Source organism: Vipera berus, assembly GCF_964194415.1.
Source record: "Vipera berus genome assembly, chromosome: W".
NCBI lineage: Eukaryota > Metazoa > Chordata > Lepidosauria > Squamata > Viperidae > Vipera > Vipera berus.
This window is the reverse complement of record NC_138210.1, coordinates 68,370,580-68,398,482: the sequence shown is the minus strand read 5'-3', so window position 1 is coordinate 68,398,482 and position 27,903 is coordinate 68,370,580. Positions and strand designations below refer to the sequence as shown.

The window sequence follows — 27,903 nt, the reverse complement described above, 5'->3', positions numbered from 1 at the left end:
CCCTCCGTGTCGCACCTGGTTCACAGTGACACGTGGCTGACCTGGACTGACAGGGATTTTAATTATCTTTTTAATTTTTAACTCTTAACTTTTAATTTATTTTAATTTTAATTTTAATTTATTGTACAGAGGCCTTGAATTTTAATTTTTTATCTTAACTTCTGTATTTATTATATGTTACTGTTGTTAGCCGCCCTGAGTCCTTCGGGAGATAGGACGGCATATAAGTCCCAAAAATAAATAAATAAATAAATAAATAAATAAATAAATAAATAAATAAATAAATAAACAAACAAACAAATACACACATAAATAAATAAATAAATAAATAAATAAATAAATAAATAAAATTAAATAAAATTAAATAAAATTAAATAAATAAATAAATAAAATTGGGAGATAGGACGGCATATAAGTCCCAAAAATAAATAAATAAATAAATAAATAAATAAATAAATAAATAAATAAATAAATAAATAAATAAATAAATAAATAAATAATAAAATTAAATAAAATTAAATAAATAAATAAATAAAATTGGGAGATAGGACGGCATATAAGTCCCAAAAATAAATAAATAAATAAATAAATAAATAAACAAACAAATAAATACATAAATAAATAAATAAATAAATAAATAAATAAATAAATAAATAAATAAATAAATAAATAAAATTAAATAAAATTAAATAAATAAATAAATAAAATTTATCTGACTGCCCCGGGACCTTGTTCCACTCTCCCACGCGGAATCTTTGCAAAGCATTTTATTTTATTTTATTTTATTGCAATCGCGGCAACTAATTCTTGCAAAAAAAAAAACAAAACGGGGAGAGAGCGGGGGGGGGGCCGTTTTGCTTTGACGTCCCGATTGCTTGCATTCACACAACCCCTCTTTCCAGTTCAAGAAACTCGCAGGTGTGCGCGCGCGCGCGCGCGAGACACGCGGGGCCGGCCGTTTGAAGCAGAGATTGTGTGAATCGTCGAAGTTCCCCGTAACCGAAGGGGGATGCGATGCAATTGCAAGGAAGCTAATCGAAAAGGGGGAGGGGAGGTGGGGGAGACCCCCATCCCCATCCCCAGGACCGTAAGAAATTAAGAAAAAGGTAACTTTGCTGTTTTTAAATCGTAGCTTTTAGCGGTTGCTTTACTTGTTTGTGGCGGCCACGAGGAGTTCCCCGATCCTACAACTCAAGAGGGTTATTCACCAAACTTTTTTTTTTTTAAAGCACGTGTGAACGTATTTTAAACTGGGGATTCCGTCCTCTGATTATATTTTTCTCTGAATAAAAATTATATTAATTATATTGGCCCGTACGGGGATCGAACCCGCGACCTTGGCGTTATTAGCACCACGCTCTAACCAACTGAGCTAACCGGCCACACATAATGTAAGCTTTTTCTTTTTTTTTGTAAAATAGCTATCAGAACATTAGATCTGGTAAAATTTCGAGGTGAAAGTTAAAACTGCCTAAGTAAATGTCTATTATCATCTAGGAACCGACAAGCTTTTTTTAAACCTATAGTACAAGGGTAGGCAACCTTGGCTCTTTTATGACTCGTGGACTTCAACTCCCAGAATTCCTGAGCCAGCTATGCTGAGGGGAAAGGGAGAGGTTTCCAAGCTGAGCCATGCTGGCTCAGGAATTCTGGGAGTTGAAGTCCACGAGTCATAAAGCGGCCTAGGCCAGAGGTAGGCAACCTTGGCTCTTTTATGATTCGTGGACTTCAACTCCCAGAATTCCTGAGCCAGCTATGCTGAGGGGAAAGGGAGAGGTTTCCAAGCTGAGCCATGCTGGCTCAGGAATTCTGGGAGTTGAAGTCCACGAGTCATAAAGCGGCCTAGGCCAACCTTGGCTCTTTTATGATTCGTGGACTTCAACTCCCAGAATTCCTGAGCCAGCTATGCTGAGGGGAAAGGGAGAGGTTTCCAAGCTGAGCCATGCTGGCTCAGGAATTCTGGGAGTTGAAGTCCACGAGTCATAAAGCGGCCTAGGCCAACCTTGGCTCTTTTATGATTCGTGGACTTCAACTCCCAGAATTCCTGAGCCAGCTATGCTGAGGGGAAAGGGAGAGGTTTCCAAGCTGAGCCATGCTGGCTCAGGAATTCTGGGAGTTGAAGTCCACGAGTCATAAAAGAGCCAAGGTTGCCTACCCCTGCTATAGTAGGTCCACCATTCAAGGTAGGCCAGTTCACAAAAAAGAAAGCACCAAGATTCCAGAAAATCAACTTTTAGGGCAATGTTCTTCAACTTCTGCAACTTTTTTTTTAAGAGGGGTGGATTTCAGCTCTCAGAATTCCCAAGTCTGCGGTAGAGTATGGGGTCGCCCCTTGACTTACGACTGACATTGACAAGACAGATTGTAAGATGGGGCAAAAAAAGATTGCAAAACCGTGGCAGGAAAGATTGTAAAATGGAGCAAAAATTCGATAAATGTCTCTCTCGCTTAAGAACAGGAACGTTGGGCTCCGTTTTGCGGTCATAAATCGAGGACCGCCTGTAATTAATGGAATAGCTTGCCTCTTGGAGTTGTGGGTGCTCCATCACTGGAGGTTTTTCAAAAATAGACTGGACAACCATTTGATAGGGATGACCTAAGGGGGTCCTGCCTTGTGCACGAGGTTGGACTAGAACAGAGTTCCCAAACCTTTCGGCTTGGCAGCCTGGAAGGAGGCAGTAGGGAAATGTGTGTGCGCATGCCCCGTGCACGCATGTGCAAATGGGCAGGTGTACAACGGCGGTGCTAGCACACACGCATGCACAACTGAAGCACACGCACCCATGGCGCACGCACTGACACCCGTCTGCATGTGCAAACGGGCAGGTGCGCAACAGTGGTCCTAGCACACACACGCATGCACAACTGAAGCACACGCACCCGTGGTGCGCGCACTGACACCTGTGCGCATGTGCAAACGGGCCATGCGCATGCGCCAAGCCGTGCACACCCGCGATGCTGACAGTGGTGCTAGCATCTCCATGCATGTGCAAATGGGGCCGCTAGTGCCTCCGTGGCGCTGCTACCACGAGTGGGCTGAGGCTCGCTGGCTATTCCCGGGCCAACGGGCCGGTACCAGGCCTCAGAACACAGGTTGGGGACCCCTGGACTGGAAGACCTGCAAGGTCCTTTCCAGTATTACGATTATATGTTTTATGATTTTCCAATCCACGACTTGCAGATTCTTTTTTTTTTCCCACTGTCATAACTTACTACCGGAAAAATGATTCTTTTGACAATCTTTATTATTTATTTATTTATTTATTTTATTTATTAATTTAATTTGTATACCGCCCTTCTCCCGAAGGACTCAGGGCGGTGAACAGGGCAATACATAATAAAAACAAGGTACAAAAATTAAAAATTATTAAAAAGTAATTAAACAGCGATGCCCGTAATAAATTAGTACAGATTAAAAGTTAAGACCAATTTATAAAACCCAACCCCATCCCATCAGGTCAGGCCGGCTTGTTCAAAAAGGTGGGTTTTAAGATCGCGCCGGAAGGAGCGGAGATCAGGCGCCATCCGGAGCTCGACCAGAAGATGGTTCCATAAATCTGGTGCGCCCACAGAGAACGCCCTCCCCCTGGGGGCCACCAGTCGGCATTCTTTGACCAGTGGCACCCTGAGGAGGCCCTCTCTGTGGGAGCGTACTGGGCGGAGGGAAGTTGACGCCGGCCGCAGGTGCTCCCCAAGGTATTCCGGACCCATGCCATGTAGGGCTTTGTAGGTCATTACTAACACCTTGAACCTCACCCGGAAGACAACTGGAAGCCAATGCAGCTCGCGGAGCAAAGGTGTGACATGGGAGTGTCGGGAAACTCCCAACACAACTCTCGCGGCTGCATTCTGTACCAGTTGGAGCCTCCGAGTGGTCTTCAAGGGTAGCCCCATGTAGAGAGCGTTGCAGTAGTCAAGACGAGAGGTCACGAGCGCATGAGTGACCGTACGTAAGGCATCCCGGTCTAGATAGGGCCGCAACTGGCGCACCAGGCGGACCTGGGTGAAGGCCCCCCTAGTCACAGCTACTATATGGTCTTCTAGGGAAAGCTGTGAATTATCAAATTTGAAGTCACTTTGTCCCCGTTTTACAGATTGGCTAGAAAATTAAGAGCATTAAGCACGAAATTAGAACCGTGCCTTTTACTTCTGTATTTCCCATTATACTAACGGAACCCGCCTTTAATTTCTATGATGAGATTTTTGACAAGGGGAAGCCGTTGGGGGATCCCAGATCCTAAACTTATGAAATTGCACATGATTTTGAGTTTCCCCTCGAAATGTCATCCATTGAATCTGTTCGCTGTCAGGACTGATGCAACGGGACAAAGAAAAAGGAGGAGGGGGATGCAATGCAAGGGTGGGGGCAAATGCATCTGAGCATCGTCTGTTCCCGTGAGACCCCCAACCCAAGGACACATCGAGCAGGTTCTCATAACAAAATGAACAGAAGTGATTGGCGGACGTAATGGACGTAATTTCCCCACAGGGGGAAATTAACTACCGTATATACTTGAGTATAAGCCGAATTTTTCAGCCCACTTTTTGGGCTGAAAAATTCCACTTCGGCTTATACTCCAGTCAACAAAAAAACTTACCGAGGACTTGTGCACGGCCGAGGCTTTGGTGCTTCCGGGATCGCGCGCACCTCTCCCAAGCCACTGCCGTCCAGAGACCTGCCAAAGTTTGGGGAGGTTTGGGGAGGTGCGCGCCTCCCCAAACCTCCCCAAACGTCGGCAGGTCTCCGGACCTCCGCGCCCTGCCTGCCTGCTTCTTTCCGCAGCGGAAAGAAGCAGGCAGGCAGGGCGCGGAAGTCCGGAGACCTGCCGACGTTTGGGGAGGTTTGGGGAGGTGCGCGCCTCCCTCCGCAGCGGAAAGAAGCAGGCAGGCAGGGCGTGGAAGTCCGGAGACCTGCCGACGTTTGGGGAGGTTTGGGGAGGTGCGCGCCTCCCCAAACCTCCCCAAACGTCAGCAGTTCTCCGGACCTCCGCGCCCTGCCTGCCTGCTTCTTTCCGCAGCGGAAAGAAGCAGGCAGGCAGGGCGCGGAGGTCCGGAGACCTGCCGACATTTGGGGAGGTTTGGGGAGGTGCGTGCGCACCTCCCCAAACCTCCCCAAACTTCGGCAGGTCTCCGGACGGCGGCGGCTTGGGAGAGGTGCGCGCGATCCTGGAAGCACCGAAGCCTCGGCCGCGCGCAAGTCCTCGGTAAGCTCCGGGCGGTCACTTGCTTCGCGTCTCCTGAGGGAAGGGGGGGCGACTGGAGCGGGCGTGTTTCCTCGCCTGCTGGGCGCCGCGATTTGCCTGGGGAACGCGCGGGCCTCGAATGGCAGCGTGGAGCGAGGAAGCGGACAGCCAGGGCTTCCCCGAGAGCCGCGGCCACACAGGGTATTCCTGTGTATTCAGGCTTGCAAAATGGCGGATCGAGCCTCTGCTGGCGGCAGAGGCTTGCAGAGCGCGGATCCAGCCTCCGCCGGTGGCGGAGGCTTGCAGAACGGCGGATCGGCTTATACTCAAGTCAATAACTTTTTCCAGTTTTTGGGGGTGAAATTGGGGGTCTCGGCTTATACTCGAGTCGGCTTATACTCAAGTATATACGGTATGCTAGTTTTTGCGCGGGAAACCCAGAGCTGGTTTTGCTCTGTCTGTGCCAATATAGTTTATTCAGTAAAGTTTCATGCTCTTGGTAAACTAATGTCCCAGGAGTTTCTTTTTTCTGGATCCGCCAACTGGACCATTGGCCCTTGCATTAATGGCTTCATTTGGGGATGATGTCTAGAGGTTGACACAAGTGCCATTATTTCCACAATTTACTAAGTGATTTTTACAAGCAAACTAGGATAGCATAAGATAATTTCAAGTTTTCTTCCCTTGGCAAGGACAGCAGATTTTTTGAGGGTTTTGTTATCTCCAACCATCATATCTGGTTTAATAATTTTTGCAATTTTGTAGCATTTTATTTCTGTAGCGTTATCTCTTTCTAATATGGTAAGGCCCTCAGAATTACCCTGCGGTAAGATGGGTGGACAATAAATTTAATAAATAAATGAATGTTTTCTTTTTTTTTTTAGTTAGAACCCCACCTAACATCGTTCTCAGCTGGGCTGATCCAAAGGCTGCAATAGTTCGTTTAGCGACCGTTCCCTGAAAAAAACGGGACTTACGACCATTTTTCACTTATGACCTTTGCAGCATCCCCATGGTCATGTGATCAAATTTCGGATGCTTGGCAACTGTTTCGCATTTATGACGGTTGCTGTGTCCCGGGGTCACGTGATCACCTTTTGTGAACTTCCAACAAGCAAAGTCAAATGGGGGAGCCAGATTCACTTAACAACCGTGTGACTAACTTAACAACTACCGGGATTCAGTTAACAACTGTGGCAATGAAGGTCATAAAATGGGGCAAAACTCACTTAACAAATCTCTCACTCGGCAACAGAAACAATGGGCTCAATTGTGGCCATAAGTCAAGGACCACCTGTATCGTGTGATTTTTTGTTGTTGTTGTTCCTGCTTTTTGTTCCAGCCAAAATGTATTGAATACATTTATATCGCTGACTCCAAACATAAGCCGCACAGAACAGACACCTTTTAAAGAATTATTTGGCATTTATTTATTGGCACTTTGGAAAACGCACTGGTCCCACGCAGAGAGCAGCACAGAGCAGCACAGAGCAATTTCATTTTGCACCATGTCAACCTGGTTAATCTCTGTTCGGTCCATATCTATGATGTCTGGATGCTGTTGAGTTCAGTAACCGGGTTTAAGGTGACCTTAGGAAAGGAGCGCGTAGCAATTTCATTTTGCGCCATGTCAACCTGGTTAATCTGTGTTTGGTCCGTAACTGTGATTTCTGGAGGCTGGTTAGTTCAGTAACCGGGTTTAGCGTGACTTTGGGAAAGGAACACATAGCAATTTCATGTTGCATCATGTCAACCTGGTTAATCTGTGTTTGGTCCATAACTATGATTTCTGGATGCTGGTGAGTTCAGTAACCGGGTTTAAGGTGACCTTAGGAAAGGAGCACGTAGCAGTTTCATTTTGCACCATGTCAACCTGGTTAATCTGTGTTTGGTCCGTAACTGTGATTTCTGGAGGCTGGTTAGTTCAGTAACCGGGTTTAGCGTGACTTTGGGAAAGGAACACATAGCAATTTCATGTTGCATCATGTCAACCTGGTTAATCTGTGTTTGGTCCATAACTATGATTTCTGGATGCTGGTGAGTTCAGTAACCGGGTTTAAGGTGACCTTAGGAAAGGAGCACGTAGCAGTTTCATTTTGCACCATGTCAACCTGGTTAATCTGTGTTTGGTCCGTAACTGTGATTTCTGAAGGCTGGTTAGTTCAGTAACCGGGTTTAGCGTGACTTTGGGAAAGGAACACATAGCAATTTCATGTTGCATCATGTCAACCTGGTTAATCTGTGTTCGGTCCATAACTATGATTTCTGGATGCTGGTGAGTTCAGTAACCAGGTTTAAGGTGACCTTAGGAAAGGAGCACGTAGCAGTTTCATTTTGCACCATGTCAACCTGGTTAATCTGTGTTTGGTCCATAACTATGATTTCTGGATGCTGGTTAGTTCAGTAACCGGGTTTAGGGTGACCTTGGGAAAGGAGCCCAGGCAGAAAAGACAGAACAGTGTTTTAGGCTTTCTGGTCAGATCTTTGGGGATCATCTCGGATGACTTGCAAGTGGTGGCTCAGTATTGGGAATGCAAGCACTCAAGCGAAGAAACCGTCAGGATGAACCAGGGTCAAGGCTGTCCCTCTGGATAACGCAAGCACCACTCGCAGGCGTTCTGGAACATGCGCAGCCAGGGCGAGACTTTCATAGACTGGCGCCAGGAGGCCGGCATCCAAGGCCACTGCCAGGGTAGGACACATCGCTCTGGGTGAGGCATCATGGCTAAGTGGCGCCCGTCAGGAGAGCAGACACCGGCAATGCCAAGGGGGGACCCGTTCGGGTTGAGGGGGTACTCCTCCGTAGGCAGCCCCTGGTCGTCCACGTAGCGGAGCGGGGCCAGCCGGGAGGAGCGTGTCCGAGCCAGGACTTCAGACGAGCTGAACTGCATCCGACCTATTTGGGATCAGGAAGAAAAAAGGGCTTGTTGTGAAAACAGATCCCTGTTGCCCAATCCTGCAGGTGGCGATCGTGGGGACTATCTGTAGCTCGGGTGTAGGATGCGGGTGAAGGTTCGTTCTCCGAGCTTTTGTGGGTTGGTTTCCGAACGTTACCAGGCTAGGTAACATCTTCAGCGGAGTTTGGGGGGGGATGTCAGTGTTCTTGGGTTGGACTAGATGACCTACAAGGTCCCTTCCAACTCTTGTTATTCTAACTTCTTTTGTTTATAAGGGCTTCAGGGGTGGGTGTGTCAAGGGAGGGTCTGTGAGGGGTCAGTTCTGAGTCATCAGTGGGATGGGTCTTTGCATGGGGAGGTCCTGACCTGATATGAACTCCCCATCACAAAACTCTCTCTCACCTGACCCATCACAAGACCCTCCCTTGACACACCCACACCTGAAGCCCAGGTGTTTATAAAACAGAAGAATAACCGATACTGACATCCCTTAAACTCCGCTGAAGATGTTACCCGGCCTGGTAACGAAACGTTCGGAAACCAACCCACAAGCTTGGGGAACGAACCCTCAAATACAGATAGTCCTTGACTTACAACCACTGCTTTAGCGACCATCTGAAATGACAACACCACTGGAAAAAAGTGACTTATGACCACTCCTCACACTTATGACCGTTGCAATATTCCCCCTACTGTCATGTGATCAAAATCAGGGCATTTGGCAACTGGCGTACATTTAAGACAGTTGCATTGCCCAGGGGTCATTCGCCATCTTCCTAGCCGCCTTCCGACAAGCAAAATGAATAGAAGCTGGACTTGCTTAACAGCTGTGTGACTCACTTAACAACTACCTAGTTCACTTAATAGCTGCAGTGATTTTTTTAACCAGCACGGCGAGGGTGAAAAAGTTGTAAAATTAGACATCGTTTATTGAACTGCCTCAGATAGAAGGTCCATGTAGAGAGTTATAGGAAGAACACTTCCAGTTATTCAGGACACTGCTGATAAGCGCTTATATGTGCTTAGAGCTCGAAGCATTGTTAGAGACCCCCCACACACCTACTTCACGGTCGTGTTGCTCCCCTCTGGGAGGAGGTTTCGAAGTATTTATAGCAGGACTACCAGATTCTGTAATAGCTTTGTTCCTTATGCCATTTGTCTGGTAAATTCGCAATATTTGTTTTACTCGCCCTATACATGTATACATCCAAACTCTAGACTGTGTTGTTTCTCTGGGCCACATATGTGGGTATATGCATAATTTATTTTATTTATGTATTTTTGTCATGTTTATGCAGTGTATATTGGAAGTGGTTACCCTTTAAGAGCTGTATGTAACGGAATCTCATTTTAAGGTATGCTGATTAGTGTACATTTAAAGTGACAATAAAGTTATTGTTCTATTTTGTTCTATTCTATTCTGTTCCAAATTTTTAGGCCATACATTTAAAGTAAAATTTATTATTCTATTCTATTCTATTATTCTATTCTATTCTATTCTATTCTATTCTATTCTATTCTATTCTATTCTATTCTATTCTATTCTATTCTATTCTATTCTATTCTATTCTATTCTATTCTACTCTACTCTTATTTCAGTTAAGATTCTATTCTATTCTATTCTACTCTACTCTACTTATTTCAATTAAGATTCTATTCTATTCTATTCTACTCTACTGTATTTTTATTTCAGTTAAGATTCTATTCTATTCTATTCTACTCTATTCTATTCTTATTTCAATTAAGATTCTATTCTATTCTATTCTACTCTATTCTTATTTTAATTAAGATTCTATTCTATTCTATTCTATTCTATTCTATTCTACTCTTATTTCAGTTAAGATTCTATTCTATTCTATTCTATTCTATTCTATTCTATTCTATTCTATTCTATTCTATTCTATTCTATTCTATTCTATTCTATTCTATTCTATTCTATTCTATTCTATTCTATTCTATTCTATTCTATTCTATTCTATTCAGGCCTGGGGGGGAAATTAAAAAAGGGAGGATGTTCCCTGTACTCTGTATTTCAATTACCTTCTCCGTGGGCTACCCAGATGCCCAGAGTACATCCTGCCATGCCTCGCAGCATCAGGGCTGGACTTTCCTCAATCCCCAAATTCACAAAACGCGACTCAAACCGGCCAGAGTTATTGGGACTCAGCAGCAATCCGGGTTGAATGGACCCATCTAGGGAAGACAAAGACAAAGAGATTGAAAGGAGCCTTTCTCACGTATCTCTGACGTAGAGATGCTGGGAGCAAGGGAATGTCGGGAAGGGTGAGCTGGCTTACCAAGGTTTTTGGCTTCGGAGGTCTCGGCTCCTACCCAACCCAGCAGCGCCATGAGCTGGCAGCCGTTGCAGACACCCAAGCTGAACGTGTCTTTACGCTGGTGGAACGCTTGGAACTGGGCCCGGGCTGTGGGGTTAAAGGTCACCGAAGCTGCCCAGCCTGTAATCAGAGACAGTGAAGTCAGAACTTAAGAGTGGCTTTGCCTCTAACACCAAGAGGTGTCGCCCCAAACACCTGCAAGCTCATCCTCCATCAGATGTCCTCCAGATGTGTGCGCTTCAGGGCCAGATTACCTACTTCACCCTATCACATCAGCCCATCCCACTTGTTCAGGCAAGGAAGGCGTGCTTACGGACCCTGTCAATCAAAAGAATTTTAACTGGTGGGGTCAAGGAAAAGGTCCTCCTCTGCCACCACCCCTGCGCTGCGGAACATCTTGCCCCGCAGAGGTGAGGAAAGCCCCCAGTCTCTTGCCCTTCCGCAAAGGGGTCCAAACTTGGCTGTGTAGCCTTGCGTGGGGGATACCGGGGCCCACACAAGCATGGGGCTGGCTGGCTCCAGGAGAACCCATCCCCCACCTCCTGTACTGACACGTACTATCCTCTCCATCTTGGAATACTCCATCTTTGATAATTTTATCACGTTTATTACTTTATTGTTAAGGCTACATTGGCAGAACGTTGCAAGTCTGAAAGGAGAAACTTCCCACCACCACTTTAACAGATTGATCCATTAAGGTGGGTCCTTCCTCAGCTTCTTCTGGCCTTTAAGCCACCGAAGGCTCCTGACTCTCTTATCTGATTCTCTCCTAGGCCTCATCTCTTCCCCTGGTTCCTCAAGGCTATTCCTACTGGTCCATTGTGGGTCGTAAAGTGATTACTCAGAATTCTGAGAGCTGAAGTCCACCTCTTCAAGCTGAAGATAGTTCTCCTACGGCAGAGTTCTCCAACCTTTTTGGATTGGCGGGAGGAAAGAGGGGATGGTTGTGTGGGAGGGGCAGGTATGTGCGCACACACGAACACCAGTTGCTCACTCGGGTGGGGCCAAGAGCACCCATGATGCTCGTGTGAGTGAGGCCACAACCGCCTGCGACGCTCACGCGAATGGGGCCGCGAGCACCCACAAATGTGTGCGCGCTAGCCAGCGACTTAAGTCAGGGCTTTTTAACCTTTTCACCCATTGTACCACTTTTAGGATATGGCAACATCCGAGTACTACCAGTTGCCTAGCAAGGTGTCAAAAATGTGATGACCCCCCCCCCAAAAAAGGAAAAAAGTGATGAAGTACAGGTAGTCCTCGACTTAGAACAGTTCGCTTTCATAGTTGTGAGCATTTCTGTTGAGGATTGGCAGCGGGGGTGGGGTGGGGGGTGTTTGGTTTTTATTCTCCCCCCCCCCTCTGCTGGGTGGTTGCAGCAGGTTTTGGTCGCTTCACATGACCCTGGGACACTGTGATTATCATAAATATAAATCAGTTGCCAAGCATCTGAATGTAAATCACAAGACCCTGGAGATGTTGCAACATTCCAGCTCATTGGTGCTTCTTCTGGGCTCAGAAACGCCAGGATCAACACCGAGCTCCAGCTGGCGCTTCCACTGAGCCTTGACAGCCCTGAAGAGACGCTGATCCTGGTGCTTCCGCTGAGTCCTGACAGCCCTGCAGCTCCAGCCGTCTCTCGCTCAGGCTTGTGCGGTGCTGCCACCGGTTCAGCTCATTCCCCTCCCCTGCTACCACTTTGCTAGAATGATCGTGTACCACCTGCCAGGTGCCAACATACCACAGGTGGTACCCGTACCCCTGGTTGAAAAGCCCTGACTTAAGTGACCAGTTGCGAATAGGCCACGGACCGGTAGCGAGCCATGGCCCACAGGTTGGGGACCCCTGTCCTATGGGACAGATAGATAGAGAAGAAACCCAGCAGGGCCCACTTTCATTTGCAATATTTATCACAGCGCTACCCCAGTGCAACCAAGTTGATAATTTCCCATTCCTGCTAGAGGGGAAAAAGGACCCACCTTTGGCAGAGCCTAGAACGTCTGCATAACTGAAGCCTCCAACAAACACCAAGCCACGGAAGGTATCTAAGGTCATCTTGCCTGAGCACAGATCTTGCATGGTCAGGTCCCAAACCTGTAGGGACAATCCCCCAAATGGAGAATAGAATACATCGGAGGCTCTTAAGGGAGGACCCAGATAGTCAGTGAGAAGGATTTTAGATAACAATTTGCTGTCAGAAATCTGCAGCTCTTGGCCAGCTGGAGATGCCCAATCCCAGAGGTGTGTTTTTTGTTTTTGTTTTTAAAGGCAAGTGGACTTTCTTTTTCCTTGAAGACCTTTTGCTTCTCATCCAAGAAGCTTCTTCAGATCTTCAAAAGCTTCTTGGATGAGAAGCGAAACCTCTTCTTGTCCTGAGGGCAGGACCAGAAGCAATGGATGGAAGCTAACCAAAAGCGAAACCTCTTCTTGTCCTGAGGGCAGGACCAGAAGCAATGGATGGAAGCTAACCAAGGAGAGAAGCAACCTAGAACGAAGAGATTTCTTGACAGTTGGAACAATTAACCAGTGGAACAACCCGCCTCCAGAAGTTGTGAATGCTCCAACACTGGAAGTTTTTAAGAAGAGACTGGACAGCCAAATGGTATAAGGGCAGTTGCACTAGAAGACCTCCAAGGTCCTATTCTATTCTATTCTATTCTATTCTATTCTATTCTATTCTATTCTATTCTATTCTATTCTATTCTATTCTATTCTATTCTATCCTATCCTATCCTATCCTAAATTCCCTATTCTATTCTATTCTATTCTATTCTATTCTATTCTATTCTATTCTATTCTATTCTATTCTATTCTATTCTATTCTATTCTATTCTATTCTATACTATTCTACTCTATTCTTATTTCAATTAAGATTCTATTCTATTCTATTCTATTCTATCCTATCCTATCCTATCCTATCCTAAATTCCCTATTCTATTCTATTCTATTCTATTCTATCCTATCCTAAATTCCCTATTCTATTCTATTCTATTCTATTCTATTCTATCCTATCCTAAATTCCCTATTCTATTCTATTCTACTCTATTCTTATTTCAATTAAGATTCTATTCTACTCTATTCTATTCTATCCTATCCTAAATTCCCTATTCTATTCTATTCTATTCTATCCTAAATTCCCTATTCTATTCTATTCTACTCTATTCTTATTTCAATTAAGATTCTATTCTACTCTATTCTATCCTATCCTAAATTCCCTATTCTATTCTATTCTATTCTATTCTATTCTATTCTATTCTATTCTATTCTATTCTATTCTATTCTATTCTATTCTATTCTATTCTATTCTATTCTATTCTATCCTAAATTCCCTATTCTATTCTATTCTACTCTATTCTTATTTCAATTAAGATTCTATTCTACTCTATTCTATCCTATCCTAAATTCCCTATTCTATTCTATTCTATTTTATTCTATTCTATTCTATCCTAAATTCCCTATTCTATTCTATTCTATTCTATTCTACTCTATTCTTATTTCAATTAAGATTCTATTCTACTCTATTCTATCCTATCTTAAATTCCCTATTCTATTCTATTCTATTCTATTCTATTCTATTCTATTCTATTCTATTCTATTCTATTCTATTCTATTCTATTCTATTCTATTCTACTCTACTCTACTCTACTCTACTCTACTCTACTCTACTCTATTCTTATTTCAATTAAGATCCTATCCTATCCTATCCTATCCTATCCTAAATTCCCTATTCTATTCTATTTTATTCTATTCCATTCTATTCTACTCCAATCCCTGTTCATTCCATTCCATTCTATTCTAAAGAAACAAAGTCCAGTTGCCTTTTTCAAAAAAAGCACCTTTGGGACAACCATGGCCTGGATGACTGAGAATCTCCACAGACACGGAGGTGCCAATCGACAGCTCTTGAGGTCCTTCTAGGACAGCTAGATCATTTCAATCCAATTGATACTGATAGGAGAGAATTATCTGTAGCTCAGGCTTGAACTGTGGCGTTCCTTGGTGCTCTCTGATTTTAAACCTCTCCTTTCCTGAAGCTCAGAGAGTAACAAGTCCTCACAGATCCTATTGAGTGACATTTCTGGAGGAGGAAAAGCAGCCCAGAAGTCAACTCGGCGGAAGCTTCAAAGAACAAAGATTTCCCCCTCATTATCTCTCAATCCCACCCACCCCCACCCCCGGATTTTTGCAACTTCCGTTTGGACAAACTGACCTGGAATCCAGCCATAAGAAACGCGGCCACCATTTCACGGTCTCCATTGCTCCCTTCTTCGCGAAGGACCGCCACACGGGGAGCAGGCAAGGCTGGTGGGGGGGGGAGGGGAGGAAAAAAACAAAAGGCCGGTTCTGCACTGCATCAACCATGCAAGTTCGTCTTTTTTTTCCCTTGGCAAGATTATAGGTAGTCCTCGAATTATAACCATTCATTGTGACCGTTCTGAGTTACAACGGCAGTGGGGAAAAAAAACGACCGATGACCGTTTCCCCCCACTTCCGACCGTTGCAACATCACCACCGTCACATGATCAAAGTTCAGACTCTTGTATTTATGACGGTTACAGTGTCCTGGGATCATGGAGGGATCCCGCTTTGCGACCTTCTGACAAGCGAAGTCAATGGGGAAGCCGGATTCACTTAACAACCGTTTTGCTAACTTGACAACTGCAGTGACTCATTTAACAACTGTGGCAAGAAAGCGACAAAAATCACTTGGCAATCGTCTTGCTTAGCTTGACTTTCAAACGTTCGTTTAGTGACCATTCCAAGTTACAACGGCGCCGAAAACAATGTCCGGCGACTGGTTTTCATCCTTATGACCGTTGCACATTCTCATGGTCATGTGGCCAAAATTTGGGCACTTGGCAACTGGCCCGTATTTATGATAGTGATTTATTTATGATAGATATTGATCTATTTACGACAGATATTTTTGATATCTATTTATGAGAGATATGTATAATTAGAGACTGTCCCAGGGCCACGTGATCACCATCGGACTGACTTTCGTGGTCAAGCCAAGTCAGTGGTGGGGAACCAGATTCGCTGATTGACCAAATGAGTCACTTAACAACTGTGGCCAAAAAATAATAATCGTAAACTGAGGCAAAGTCCGCTTGTCTTGTTTAGCAACAGAAATGTCGCGCTCAATTGTGGGCGTAAGCCAAGGACTATATCTATATCCATTTTTTCTGTTTCTTGGTATGAAACCAAGATCTTGGGGAGTTAAGTTACAGTAGTCCCTCTTGCCGGCTCGCCTCTTGAGACCGGTCCATTTCATACCCATTTCCTGAAGAAGAGGAAGTTCTTCCTGAGGGTTAAAGGTCAGGGTGAAGTTGGGTTCTGTCCGCTTGGCCAAGCCCGCCTCTTCTTGAGCCACACAGTCTGGATTGGCCTGCAGCCTTTCCAGCTGGAAGCTTGTGGCCTCCCACCAGCTCCTCAAGGTTGAGACTTTCTCCGCCAGCACTTGCTGTCCGTTCACAGTGACCTGGACCTGAAAATAGACACGTATGAGAAACACCGATCATGGCAGCAGAGCAGCTGAAGGCCCAGTTGGGGTATAAGGTTGGCTATAAATCACAGCAAAGTTCTTAGCCCAATGTGCCTCTGCTAAAATAGGATCCAAGCTGGAAAAGGAATAGAATAGAATAGAATAGAATAGAATAGAATAGAATAGAATAGAATAGAATAGAATAGAATAGAATAGAATAGAATAGAATAGAATAGAATAGAATAGAATAGAATAGAATAGAATAGAATAGAATTTAGAGTGGAGTAGAGTAGAGTAGAGTAGAGTAGAACAGAACAGAACAGAACAGAACAGAACAGAACAGAACAGAATAGAATAGAATTTAGAGTAGAATAGGAATGGAATGGAATAGAATAGAATAGAATTTAGAGTAGAATGGAATGGAGTGGAGTGGAGTGGAGTGGAGTGGAATGGAATGGAATGGAATGGAATGGAATGGAATGGAATAGAATAGAATAGAATAGAATAGAATAGAATTTAGAATGAGATAGAATAGAATAGAATAGAATAGAATAGAATAGAATAGAATAGAATAGAATAGAATAGAATAGAATAGAATAGAATAGAATAGGAATAGAATAGAATAGAATAGAATAGAATATAGAATAGAATAGAATTTAGAGTAGAATAGGAATAGAATAGAATGGAACGGAATAGAACAGAACAAAATGGAATAGAATAGGAATAGGAATTTCTCCTTATTTCTAGGTTGAATCTCTCCTTCATTAGTTTCCATCCGTTTTTCCTTGTCTGGCCTTCAGGTGCTTTGGAAAATAGGTTGACCCCACCCCCCTCCTCTCTTTGACAGCCCCTCAAATATTGGAACACTGCTATCATGTCACCCCTGGTCTTTCTCTTCACTAGACTAGCCATGCCCAGTTCCTGCAACCGTTCTTCATATGGTTTAGCCTCCGGTCCCCTAATCCAGTCCCCTAAAATGGTAGATCTGTTTATTTCTGCATAACTAACTAAGTAGATCTCCCCAAGGCGAGAAGATCCTGAGAAAAGGGAGAAATCATTTAACATATAGTTCAAGGGTTTGGAATAACAGAAGAGAGTTGGAAGGGACCTTGGAGGTCTTCTAGTCCAACCCCCACGTTTCCTCCATCGGGATATTGTCGACTCCTTGACTGGAACTGCAGCTGAGTATCTACTCCAATCCAGGAAATGCCAAACAAGTTAACAGTAAATATGAGCGGAGTGAGAGGAAACCCCACTCCCTACCAGCCCTGATGGTGTTACCTACTTTGGTAAGGAAACGTCTGCAAAAAAAAAACCCCCAAAACCCAACCAATCTGAGAGACAAAAAAATTGAACAGGTCAACCAATGACCAAAAAATGCCCAAAACAGGCAAAGAGGACTCATAAAAGAAGGTAGAATTGATCTTGTACCCAATTTGGAGTTTGGGGATCTGGAACTTCTTGGAGACTAGCCAGCATGCTCTTCTGGTCTATTCCATCTCTGATGGCTATCTTCACTACTTTAATACCATAACTCCCAGTTCTTTTTTCCACGTAATAATCTCTGCATTTACCATGGCATTGGGACCACGAGGACCCGAGTAGCCAACAGGCACACAACGCACGCCCGCTTCCCTGTACCGGCCACAGACGTCAGCTGCCGCAGCCCGGGGCACTTCCAACACCAATCCGAGTTCTTCCGCGAAAAGCACATCCAAAGCTAAGATAAAGAAGAAAAACAAAAATATAATGGGAAACATTTCCTCCCCCTCTTTTAGTGACCGTTCAAAGTTACAACAGCGCTGAAAAAAGGGACTTGCGACCCATTTTTCACATGATCGTGGCAGTATCTCCATGGCCATGTGTTCAAAATTCAAACATTTGGCAAGCGATTGATATTTGTGACGGTTGCAATGCCCCGGGATCATGTGACCCCCTTTTGCAAACTTCTCACAAGCAAAGTCAATGGGGAAGCCAGATTCACTTAACAACCGTGTTACTAACTTAACACTTCAGATGATTCTCTTAACAACCGTAGCAAGAAAGGTCGTAAGACGGGACAAACCTCACGTAACCAATGTCTCACTTAGCGACATAAATTTTGGGCCCAATATTAATTAATTATTAGTTAGTAATTAATTAGTGATTAATATATATGTGTTACTTATAGCTAAGGGTGTAGGTCTATACTTATGTTGTACATAGCATGTTTAAATGTGTGTTTATGTATACTTTGAGAGCAAGCAACTAAATTTCATTTTTAATGTGTGCCAATGTGCTCACAGTAAAAAAATGACAATAAAGGTTATCTATCTATCTCTATCTATCTTATCGTATCATATCTTATCTAATCTATCTTACTTATCTTTCTATCTATCATCTATCTATCTAAAGGTTATCTATCAATTTTCCTTGTTCTGATCAGCCCTTCAAAATATCTACAAGAGTTTCAAGTAGGTGGATCAATGCTCAGGACTTCCTTATACAGATGGTCCTTGATTTATGACAATTCGTTCAGCAACCATTCAAAATTACGAAGGGGCTGAAAAAAGTGACTTATAGCCACTTACGACCATCATAGCCTCCCCGTGTTCGTGTGATCACGATCCAAGCGCTTGGCAACCAGGTCGTATTTACAATGGTTGAGTGAGTGTCCAAGAGTCCTCTTTTTACGACCTGCCCAGGTGGTTTCCAACAAGCAAAGTCAACGGGGAAGCGAACAGGGAAGGTCGCAAATCATGATTATGTGACGTCTCACTTAACAAACGGGGGGGATTTGCTTAATGACTGCGGCAAAAGAGGTCATAAAACGGCACAATGGTTAGAATGCAGCATTGCAGGCTAACTCTGTCCACAGCCTGGAGTTTGATCCTAACCGGATCAAAGTTGACTCAGCCTTCTAAGGTCGGCAAAACGAGAGCCCAGATTGTTGGGGACAACATGCTGACACTGAGTTAGAGAGTGCTATAAAAGATTAGGGACGCGGTGGCTCAGTGGGTTAGGATGCTGAGCTTGTCAATCAGATGGTTGGCAGTTTGGCGGGTCAAATCCCGAGTGCTGCGTAACAGTGAGCGCCTGTTACTCGTCCCAGCTTCTGCCAACCTAGCAGTTCGAAAGCACGTCAAAATGCAAGTAGAAAAATAGGGACCACTATGGTAGGAAGGTAACAGCGTTCCGTGCGCCTTTGGCGTCTAGTCATGCCAGCCACATGACCACAGAGATGTCCTCGGACAAGCGCTGGCTCTTCGGCTTTGAAACGGAGATGAGCACCGGCCCCTAGAGTCGGCAATGACTAGCATGCATGTGCGGGGGAACTTTTACCTTTACCTTTTTATAAAAGGTTATGAAGTGATATATAAGTCTAACTGCTACTGCTATAGCTATTATTATAAAATCAAGTGCAGTCACATGATGCCTCACTTAATGACCACACTGCTTAACAACCGTTTTTTCCATTCGTCGTAAGTCGAGAACTACCTTTATTTATCCTGACTGCTGTTCTCTAACACCATGCATTCAATAGGTCTGACCCTATTTGTCCTTTCCACAAACCTCTTGGTCCATGTATGCCCACTGTCGTCTCAGTTTACTCACCTTGGACCCCTGGTGCCCCAAGTTCGATGTGGGCACCACAATTCCCAGCAATGGCCATCTCCAACAAACAAGTCAGGAGACCCCCATCGCTCACATCATGCCCAGAGGAAAGAAGAGAATCTGTGGGAGGAAAGAACATCCAAAGTCTTGATGGGACATTTTTTTTGCTTACATTGGAATACAACTCACTTAAAGAAGGGAATCAAAGGGAGGCAAGATTAGGTTTGACATGATAGCAGTGTTCCAATATCTCAGGGGCTGCCACAAAGAAGAGGGGGTCAAGCTATTCTCCAAAGCACCTGAGGGCAGGACAAGAAGCAACGGATGGAAATTAATCAAGGAGAGAAGCAACCTAGAACTGAGGAGAAATTTCCTGACGCTTAGAACAATTCATCAGTAGAACAACTTGCCGCCAGAAGTTGTGGGTGCTCCAACACTGTAGGTTTTTAAGAAAAGATTGGACGGCTGTTTTTCTGAAATGGTATAGAGATTCCTGCTTGAGCAGGGGGCTGGACTAAATGACCTCCAAGGTCCCTTCTAGATCTGTTATTCTTTTGTAGGGCAAAAACATAGTCCTGCATGTGGTCATCCCATAGTTTCATTACTGGGGCAGCCTTATCCACCATTCTTGGAGTTGCAGGTTTTATTTTCATTTTTAAGAATGATGTTTCTTGACCAGGGGGTCCTCAACCTCTGGTCCATGGACCGGCACCGGTCCATGACAGGCCAGAAACTGGGCCATGTAAACAAGCGAAGCTCCATCCGCGGGATGCAGGCAACACATGAAACCACACACCCCTCCAGTCCATGGCAAAAACTCTCTCCACAAAACCAATCCCTGATGCCCGAAAGGTTGGGGACTGCTGTTCTAGACCAGGGGTAGGCAACCTCGGCTCTTTTATGACTCATGGACTTCAACTCCCAGAATTCCTGAGTCAGCTATGCTGAGGAGAAATGGAGAGGTTTCCATGCTGAGCCATGCTGGCTCAGGAATTCTGGGAGTTGAAGTCCACGAGTCATAAAAGAGCCGAGGTTGCCTACCCCTGGTCTAGACCATATGAATCTGCGTGAGCAAAGCCAGTGGAAGAACTGAAAAATCGAATGCAATGCCCTTCACATCTTCTTACTCTTTGCTCCTAACCAAGGCAAAATCAAGCATCCAAAACATGCAGATATATGTAAATTTATCCCATTTACCCAGCTTATAATAGGCTAACTTTTCTCTTGCACGGAATGGGGAAGACCCAAGGAAAGGTCTTCATGAAGACCAACCTCATACGCCCCGAAAGGCAGAGACCTCTTTTGTCCAGCAGGATGTTACAAAAAGAGAAGGTTAGAAAGAGAAGAGAAAGATGCTGACCTCGTAACAGATGCTGAGTAACTTGGAAACAGGAAACAAGGGTGGCAGGGTCATCCAGGTCTGGGGAAACATCTCCCAGTTGGGAAAAGCACTGGGCCAGTGCGCTACCCCCGAGACGATGCTTGTCAGGACTCACAGCCACATGAAGCAAGGCCCCTACAAAACACCAAGGTGAGAGGAAGAAATTTGTGAAACAGCAACATTCGCGAAGTGGCCCAGGGTCACCAACTAGGCACGGTGGACGGCATTCAAGTCTAATCAACACAGAAACAAATAAAAACAAAACATCTCTGTTTTATCTTCTCTCTGCACCAGTGTTTCTCAACCTCCGTAATTTCACGATGCGTGGACTTCAACTCCCAGAATTCCCCAGCCAGCAGGTTAGCTGAAGAATTCTGGGAGTTGAAGTCCATACGCCTTAAAAGTTGCAGAGGTTGAAAAAAGAATGCTCTCTGTACATTTATGCGCCAGGGATCCACGTCAACGCCCCAGCTGTGAAATCATTTTTTTTCTTAATTAGCTCTGCAGGTTCTCATCACGAATGCTTGGATAGGAGTGAACAACACGAGTGAACAGCCTGCAAGCTATTCTAGTTCTATCCCCCCAGAGCTCGCTAGGAGAAACAGAGTGGAAATTCTCACACATATGTTTATGGAAGAGGATGTGGGAGGATTTAAGGAAGAAAAACTCTGTTTTTTAAAAAAATTCTGTAATTTCCCCTAGTTTTTGGTAGATCTTAAGGAGCCTTTTATTCCCCAAAGCCCCTAAAATCACAGGTCTGAAAATTTTTAGCCCATCTATTATCATTTATATATATATATTGGATTTATATGAGGAAGGGAAGGAAGGAAGGAAGGAAGGGAGGGAGGGAGGGAGGGAGGGAGGGAGGGAAGAAAGGAAGGAAGGAAGGAAGGAAGGAAGACAAAGAGAAGGAAGTATCAGAGAGAAGGAAGGAAGGAAGGAGGGAGGGAAGGAAGGAAGGAAGAGAGAAAGAGAGAGAAAGAGAGAAAGAAAGAAAGAAAGAAAGAAAGAAAGAAAGAAAGAAAGAAAGAAAGAGAAAGAAAGAAAGAAAGAAAGAAAGAAAGAAAGAAAGAAAGAAAGAAAGAAAGAAAGAAAGAAAGAAAGAAAGAAAGAAAGAAGAAAGAAAAAAAGGGAAGGAAGTATCAGAGAGGAGGGAGGAAGGAAAGAAGGATCAAGAAAGAAAGAAATGAAGGAGGTATTAGAATTAGGGTCTTAAAAGAAAATATTAAAGAAGATTTAAAGCAGCTGATTTCTGAAGCCCTGGAAGCAGTATTGGGTCAGCCAGCATCTGAAATAAAGGCATGTATGGATAAAGTTTTTCGTGTAAACTCATGGATTGCCAGACAGAGGAAGTTACCTAGAGATGTGGTGGTTTATTTTACAAAAAGAGAAATTAGAGATGAAGTTATTCAAGCTGCCTATGATACTAAAGTAGTGGTTGCTGACCAAGAAGTTTTGGTCTTAAAGGAAATTCCTCCAAAGATTTTAAGGAGAAGAAAGGACTTTGCATTTCTGGTGCAGGAACTTAAACAATGTGACATAAGGTTCAGATGGGAGATTCCAGTAGGGTTGGTGGTAATGCATGAAGGTAAAAGATACCGTCTGGTCACTGTGGCACAGGCGCGTGAATTTTATAATAATGTTTTAAAAGCAACCCCACTATCACTTCTGGAAGCAGCAAAGGGATCTGGAGAAGGCAAACCTCAAGAGGTTGAAGATGGACAGACAGAGGAGAATGGAGCAGGAGGGGATCAAGCTGTAATTTCGTTGGCTGACGCTGGAGAGCAGAGGGTGACGCGTGCTGCTTTAAAAAGAGCAAAACAAATAAAAGAACAAGACCAGCAGAAGTTTTTGGAATTTTCAAAGCGCACTTACAGCGAGGCAGTGGGAGGAGCGCGGCCTAAAGACGGCAGGGCCATTGGCGAGGTGCTCCAAAAGCTTCGGGGCGATAAGAATGGCGACTAAATTTTTGACTTGGAATGTTAATGGATTGAATTCGCCTCAGAAGAGAAAGAAAGTTTTTTTATATTTAAAACAATTTAAGACTGATGTTATATGTTTGCAAGAAACGCATATTAGGGCTATGGACCAAAAGCTTTTATTGAACTCAAGACTGGGTACGCAATTTGTTGCCTCTGCAATGAATAAGAAAAATGGAGTGGTTGTTTATGTTAAAAGTGCCATAACAGCGGACTTAATTGAAGCAGACAAGCATGGAAGATACGTAATGACAGACTTGTTGCTAGAAGGTAAAAAAACGCTTTTAGTTGGACTGTATGCCCCTAATCAACAACAACAACAGGCTGACTTTTTTAGCTTACTTCATACAAAGCTTACCCAGTTGGACTACAAATCGTTTATCTTTATGGGGGATTGGAATGGTGTATTGGACGTACAGATGGACAAGGCTGGTTTTTTTAAGCGTATTCCGTGTCATGCCAGATTGCCTAAGTCTTTTTTTGAAATGAAGGATGATTTGGAATTGCGAGATATTTGGCGTGACATACACCCGTATGAAAAGGATTATACCTTTTTTTCTGACAGACATCAATCTTTTTCTAGGATTGACTTTATTTTGCTGACTAATGATTTTTTTTCTAGGATTAAGAAGGTGAAGATTTGTGCAAGAGCTATTTCTGACCATAGCCCAGTATGGTTAGAGATTAATAAGGATAACAGAGATAGGCGCTCGTGGCGCGTAAATGAGAATTTGTTTAGAAACCAGAAAAATGTTGAAGAGTGTAAACAGCGAATGAAGGATTTTTTTGAACTTAATATGAATAAGGATACTTCTATGGATATGGTCTGGGATGCTAGCAAGGCCTATATGAGAGGAGTGTTGATATATATGAACAATAAACATAGACGTACTCTGGAAGCTAGAAGGAAAGAATTGGAGAATGAAATTAAGGAAAAAGAGAATGTTTTGATTTTGAACCCATTGGATGTGAAGACTAAGGAGGCTATTAAGCTATTAAGAGGACAATTTGATAAATTAATGGCTGATCAAGTGGCAACCAATTTGAGGTTTGCTAGGCATAATACTTTTTGCAATGCTAATAAGCCAGGTAGATGGCTAGCTTATAGACTAAGGAAAAAGCAGAGGGCTTCTAATATAGATAAAATTGAACACAAGGGAAAAATGGTGTTTCAACAGGATTTTATTAAGGAAGCCTTTGTGGATTTTTATTCTAAATTATATGCTAAGGAGAAGATTAATGAAAAAGACATTGATGAATATTTGGAGAATGCTAGCATCCCGGTGCTTACACAACTACAAAAAGAGGAGATTAATCAACTGATTACAGAAGAAGAAATATTTACAGTAATTAACGAGTTGAAGGCTGACAAAGCGCCAGGTACAGATGGTTTGACTGCGGCCTACTACAAAAATTTACAATTAGAGATGGTTAAACCGTTAAAGGAATTGTTCCAGACAATCCAGAGAGGGGGAAAGGTGCCCCCATCTTGGAGAACTGCCTTTATTTCTCTGATTCCGAAGGAAGATCAAGATGCTACTCAAGTAAAAAACTATAGACCGATATCACTATTAAATACAGACTATAAGATATTTGCTAAGGTGTTGGCTAACAGATTGATGAGGGTTCTGCAACGGGTGATTCATGGGGATCAAACTGGGTTTATTAGTGGTAGGCAAATGAAAAATAATGTGAGGCATATAGTAGATGTGTTGGAATTTTTGGAAAGGAACAACCAGATCCCTGCGGCGCTAATTTTCTTAGACGCTGAAAAAGCTTTTGATCAATTGAATTGGCAATTTTTGATGAAAGTTTTAGATAAAATGAATTTTGGGGATAAATTTTTGCAACCAATTAGGGCAATATATCAAAAACAAACAGCCCGAATAATAGTTAACAATAGCCTGACAGAAGTATGTAATATTGAGAAGGGCACAAGGCAAGGGTGTCCGTTATCACCCTTGTTATTTGTGTTAACATTGGAGATATTATTGGTAAAAATACGAAATTCGGAAAGAATTAAGGGTATACAGATTAGAGATCAGGATTATAGATTGAGAGCGTTCGCAGACGATCTGGTTGTTACAGTGACCCAGCCGGAGAGCTCTGTTGTGGACCTGATGGAGATAATAATGCAATATGGGAAGGTTTCTGGATTTAAAGTTAATGTACAAAAAACTAAAATTTTGGCTAAAAACATGACAGCATCGCAAAAGGCCCTTTTGGAAGGGTTAACTGGATTTGAGATTGTCAAAAGGGTTAAATATTTGGGGGTGTTTTTGTCACCCTCCAATACAAAATTATATAAAAATAACTATGAAAAATTATGGGGAAAAATCCAAAAAGAAATGGAGAGTTGGGAAAAACTGCAATTGTCTTTGTTGGGGCGAATCGCAGCAGTAAAAATGAATGTCCTGCCTAAATTTTTATTTTTATTTCAAATGATACCGGTTCTTAAGAAAGACTCTAATCTGGAGGAATGGCAGAGAGGTATCAATAAATTTGTCTGGGCAGGGAAAAGGCCACGAGTTAAACTTAAGATTATGCAGGATACTCGTGAAAGAGGTGGTCTCAAGATGCCTAATTTTAAATTATATTATGAAGCTGCTGCGTTATCAGGTATAAGTGATTGGATTAATCTGACACAAGAGAGATTATTAAATCTTGAGGGCCACGACTTGCTGTTTGGCTGGCATGCATACATTTGTTGTATGACAAGAAGGTAGATAATGTGTTTAGAGTGCATATTTTAAGACAGGCATTGCTGAGAGTTTGGAAGAAGTACAGACACAAGTTAGATTGTAAGATACCACTGTGGGCAATTCCAAAACACGCAATAGAAAATATACATGCTGGTTTCAAACATGATGTGGCTACGTATAAGGAGATCCTAAGCTTGGAAAGAAATGATTGGTGTTTAAAGCCATATAGTTTCTTGCGAGACGAAAAGATTGTTCAGAATTGGTTTCAATATACTCAGCTACGGGCCAGGTGGAAAGAAGATCAGAAAAATGGTTTCACAATGACTGATGAAAATTTGATAAAGCAAATTAGAAATCAGGGACCAGCACATATTAAACGGATATATCTTGCGCTGATAGAGATTGATTCAGAAACAGAACTTGTTAAGGATTGTATGATAAAATGGGCCCAAAATATCCAGGAAGTTATTACAATGGACACGTGGGAAAAGATTTGGGTGAGGAACGTAAAATTTACACAAGCTCAAAATTTAAGAGAGAACTTTTATAAAATGTTTTATAGATGGCATCTAGATCCTAAAAAGCTTGCAAGTATGTATCCGAACTATCAGCCAAAATGCTGGAGATGTGGAGATGAAGATGCAACATATTTTCATGTATGGTGGACTTGTAAAAAGATTAAGGCTTTTTGGATAAAAATTTGGTGGAATATGCAGAAGCTTTTTAAGCAAAGGATAAAGTTTTGTCCGCAACTCTTCTTGTTGGGAATAATCATGGATGCTACGGTTGTGGACACTAAGCTGATGTTGAATTTAATTACGGCAGCAAGACTCTTGATAGGTCAGTATTGGAAGAAAGAGGAACTGCCGACTATAGAAGAGTGGACTTTAAAGGTCTCCGACCTGGCAGAAATGGCGAAGATCTCGGCTTATTTGAAAGATCACTCGCAAGAACGTTACATTATGGAATGGAGAAAATGGATTGAGTTTATCCAGAATAAGTATAGGGTCAAGAAGTTTCATGTAGCATTTGAATAAGTCTTCCTTCTTTTTTTTTTCTATCTTAGTTTTTCTATACATATTTAATATTACTAAGGTTTGTCTTATCCTATATAAGCTAGAGAGTGATGGATTTTAGAGGTTATGGTTGTTAGTATATGGTTGTTTATGATTGTTTTTTTTATATATACCTTGTATTTAGCTCTGGGAAGTCGGGGGAGGGGGGGAGGGGGGAGAGGTAGGGGGGGAGGGAGAAGGGAGGGGGAGGGGGGATTGTTAAAGATAAACTGTATGTTAAAACTTTTCAATTAAAAAAAAAAAAGAAATGAAGGAGGGAAGGAAGGAAGTCTTCAAGTTAGAACTGATAGAATATCACAGCAAAATATCTATCAAAGTTCTTAATTCATCACATTGATTATCTTCAAATAACTATGTTTGACATTCTCAATATTCTTCACTTTACCTTTCCCATCAGGGCATTTGAGGTCGGGGGTGACGGTGGCTGTGATATCAGGACAGACAGCATAAGCTGAGATGACCAGGGTTCCTGGCGCAACAAAGAATGCAATCATGAAAACAAAGAATGAGAAGGAAAAACCCACCCATGAAGTTGAATAACCTCACAACCAGAAACCCAGAGATGGAGAGCTATGGGGCCAGCCTTAGCTCACGATGCCCCAAGCCTCACCAGGTGCCTTGACTGTTTCTGTGCCAACCCGGGCTGCCATGCTGAGCGAATCCTTCCCGCCATCCACCGCCACACCCAGCTCTCCCATGACGGAGCACATGGCGCTGCAGGCTTCGGCCAGGGCCGCCCCCTCGCCCGGGAGCTTGGCTGGCCACATCCAGTTGCCGCTGCACTTCACATCCTGCATGGAGACAAGCAAATTGCTTGGTTGCACTGATGACTGCGGTGCAGAGAATAACCCGAGGCTCACGAAGGAAAGGAGAATTTGTAAACCAGGAGAACAGCCAGGATGAACACGGCATTCAGACAAAAGAGAAGAGAAAACGCTGAACAAGGGGAAATATACTTGCACTTCACAATCTGCACTGAGATACGCAAATTGCTTAGTTGTACTAGTGACTCCGGTGCAGAGATTAACCCAAGGCTCACAAAGAAAAAGAGAATTTGCAAACCAGGAGAACAGCCGGAAAGCACATGGCATTGAGAAAAAAGAGGAGAGAAAATACTAAACAAGTGAAAATATATTTGCACCCATGGGAAAGTGACATTTTACTCACCAGCAAGGAGATGATTTCTTATGCCTTAATTGGAGCATTCTCTGCTCCACTAAATTAGACCAGAAAGCAAAAAATTCCTTTTATTGAGAGCGATTATTATAAGTCT

The 27,903-nt window shown here is 43.3% G+C and overlaps 1 protein-coding gene across 1 annotated transcript in view; it reads right to left on the bottom strand.

The window, feature by feature from the left end:
• The window catches only part of LOC308676034 (phosphoribosylformylglycinamidine synthase-like), a 76,289-nt gene that overhangs the window by 10,526 nt on the left and 37,860 nt on the right, over positions 1-27,903 (bottom strand). Inside the window, exons 19-29 of the mRNA XM_081341740.1 lie at positions 27,241-27,421; positions 27,016-27,099; positions 20,853-21,008; positions 19,493-19,612; positions 17,473-17,618; positions 15,691-15,901; positions 14,624-14,715; positions 12,393-12,507; positions 10,378-10,536; positions 10,121-10,273; positions 7,883-8,079 (exon numbers count right to left, since the gene is read on the bottom strand). Coding sequence (XP_081197866.1) covers positions 7,883-8,079; positions 10,121-10,273; positions 10,378-10,536; positions 12,393-12,507; positions 14,624-14,715; positions 15,691-15,901; positions 17,473-17,618; positions 19,493-19,612; positions 20,853-21,008; positions 27,016-27,099; positions 27,241-27,421 — 1,614 coding nt within the window. The remainder of the gene's footprint in view (positions 1-7,882; positions 8,080-10,120; positions 10,274-10,377; positions 10,537-12,392; positions 12,508-14,623; positions 14,716-15,690; positions 15,902-17,472; positions 17,619-19,492; positions 19,613-20,852; positions 21,009-27,015; positions 27,100-27,240; positions 27,422-27,903) is intronic.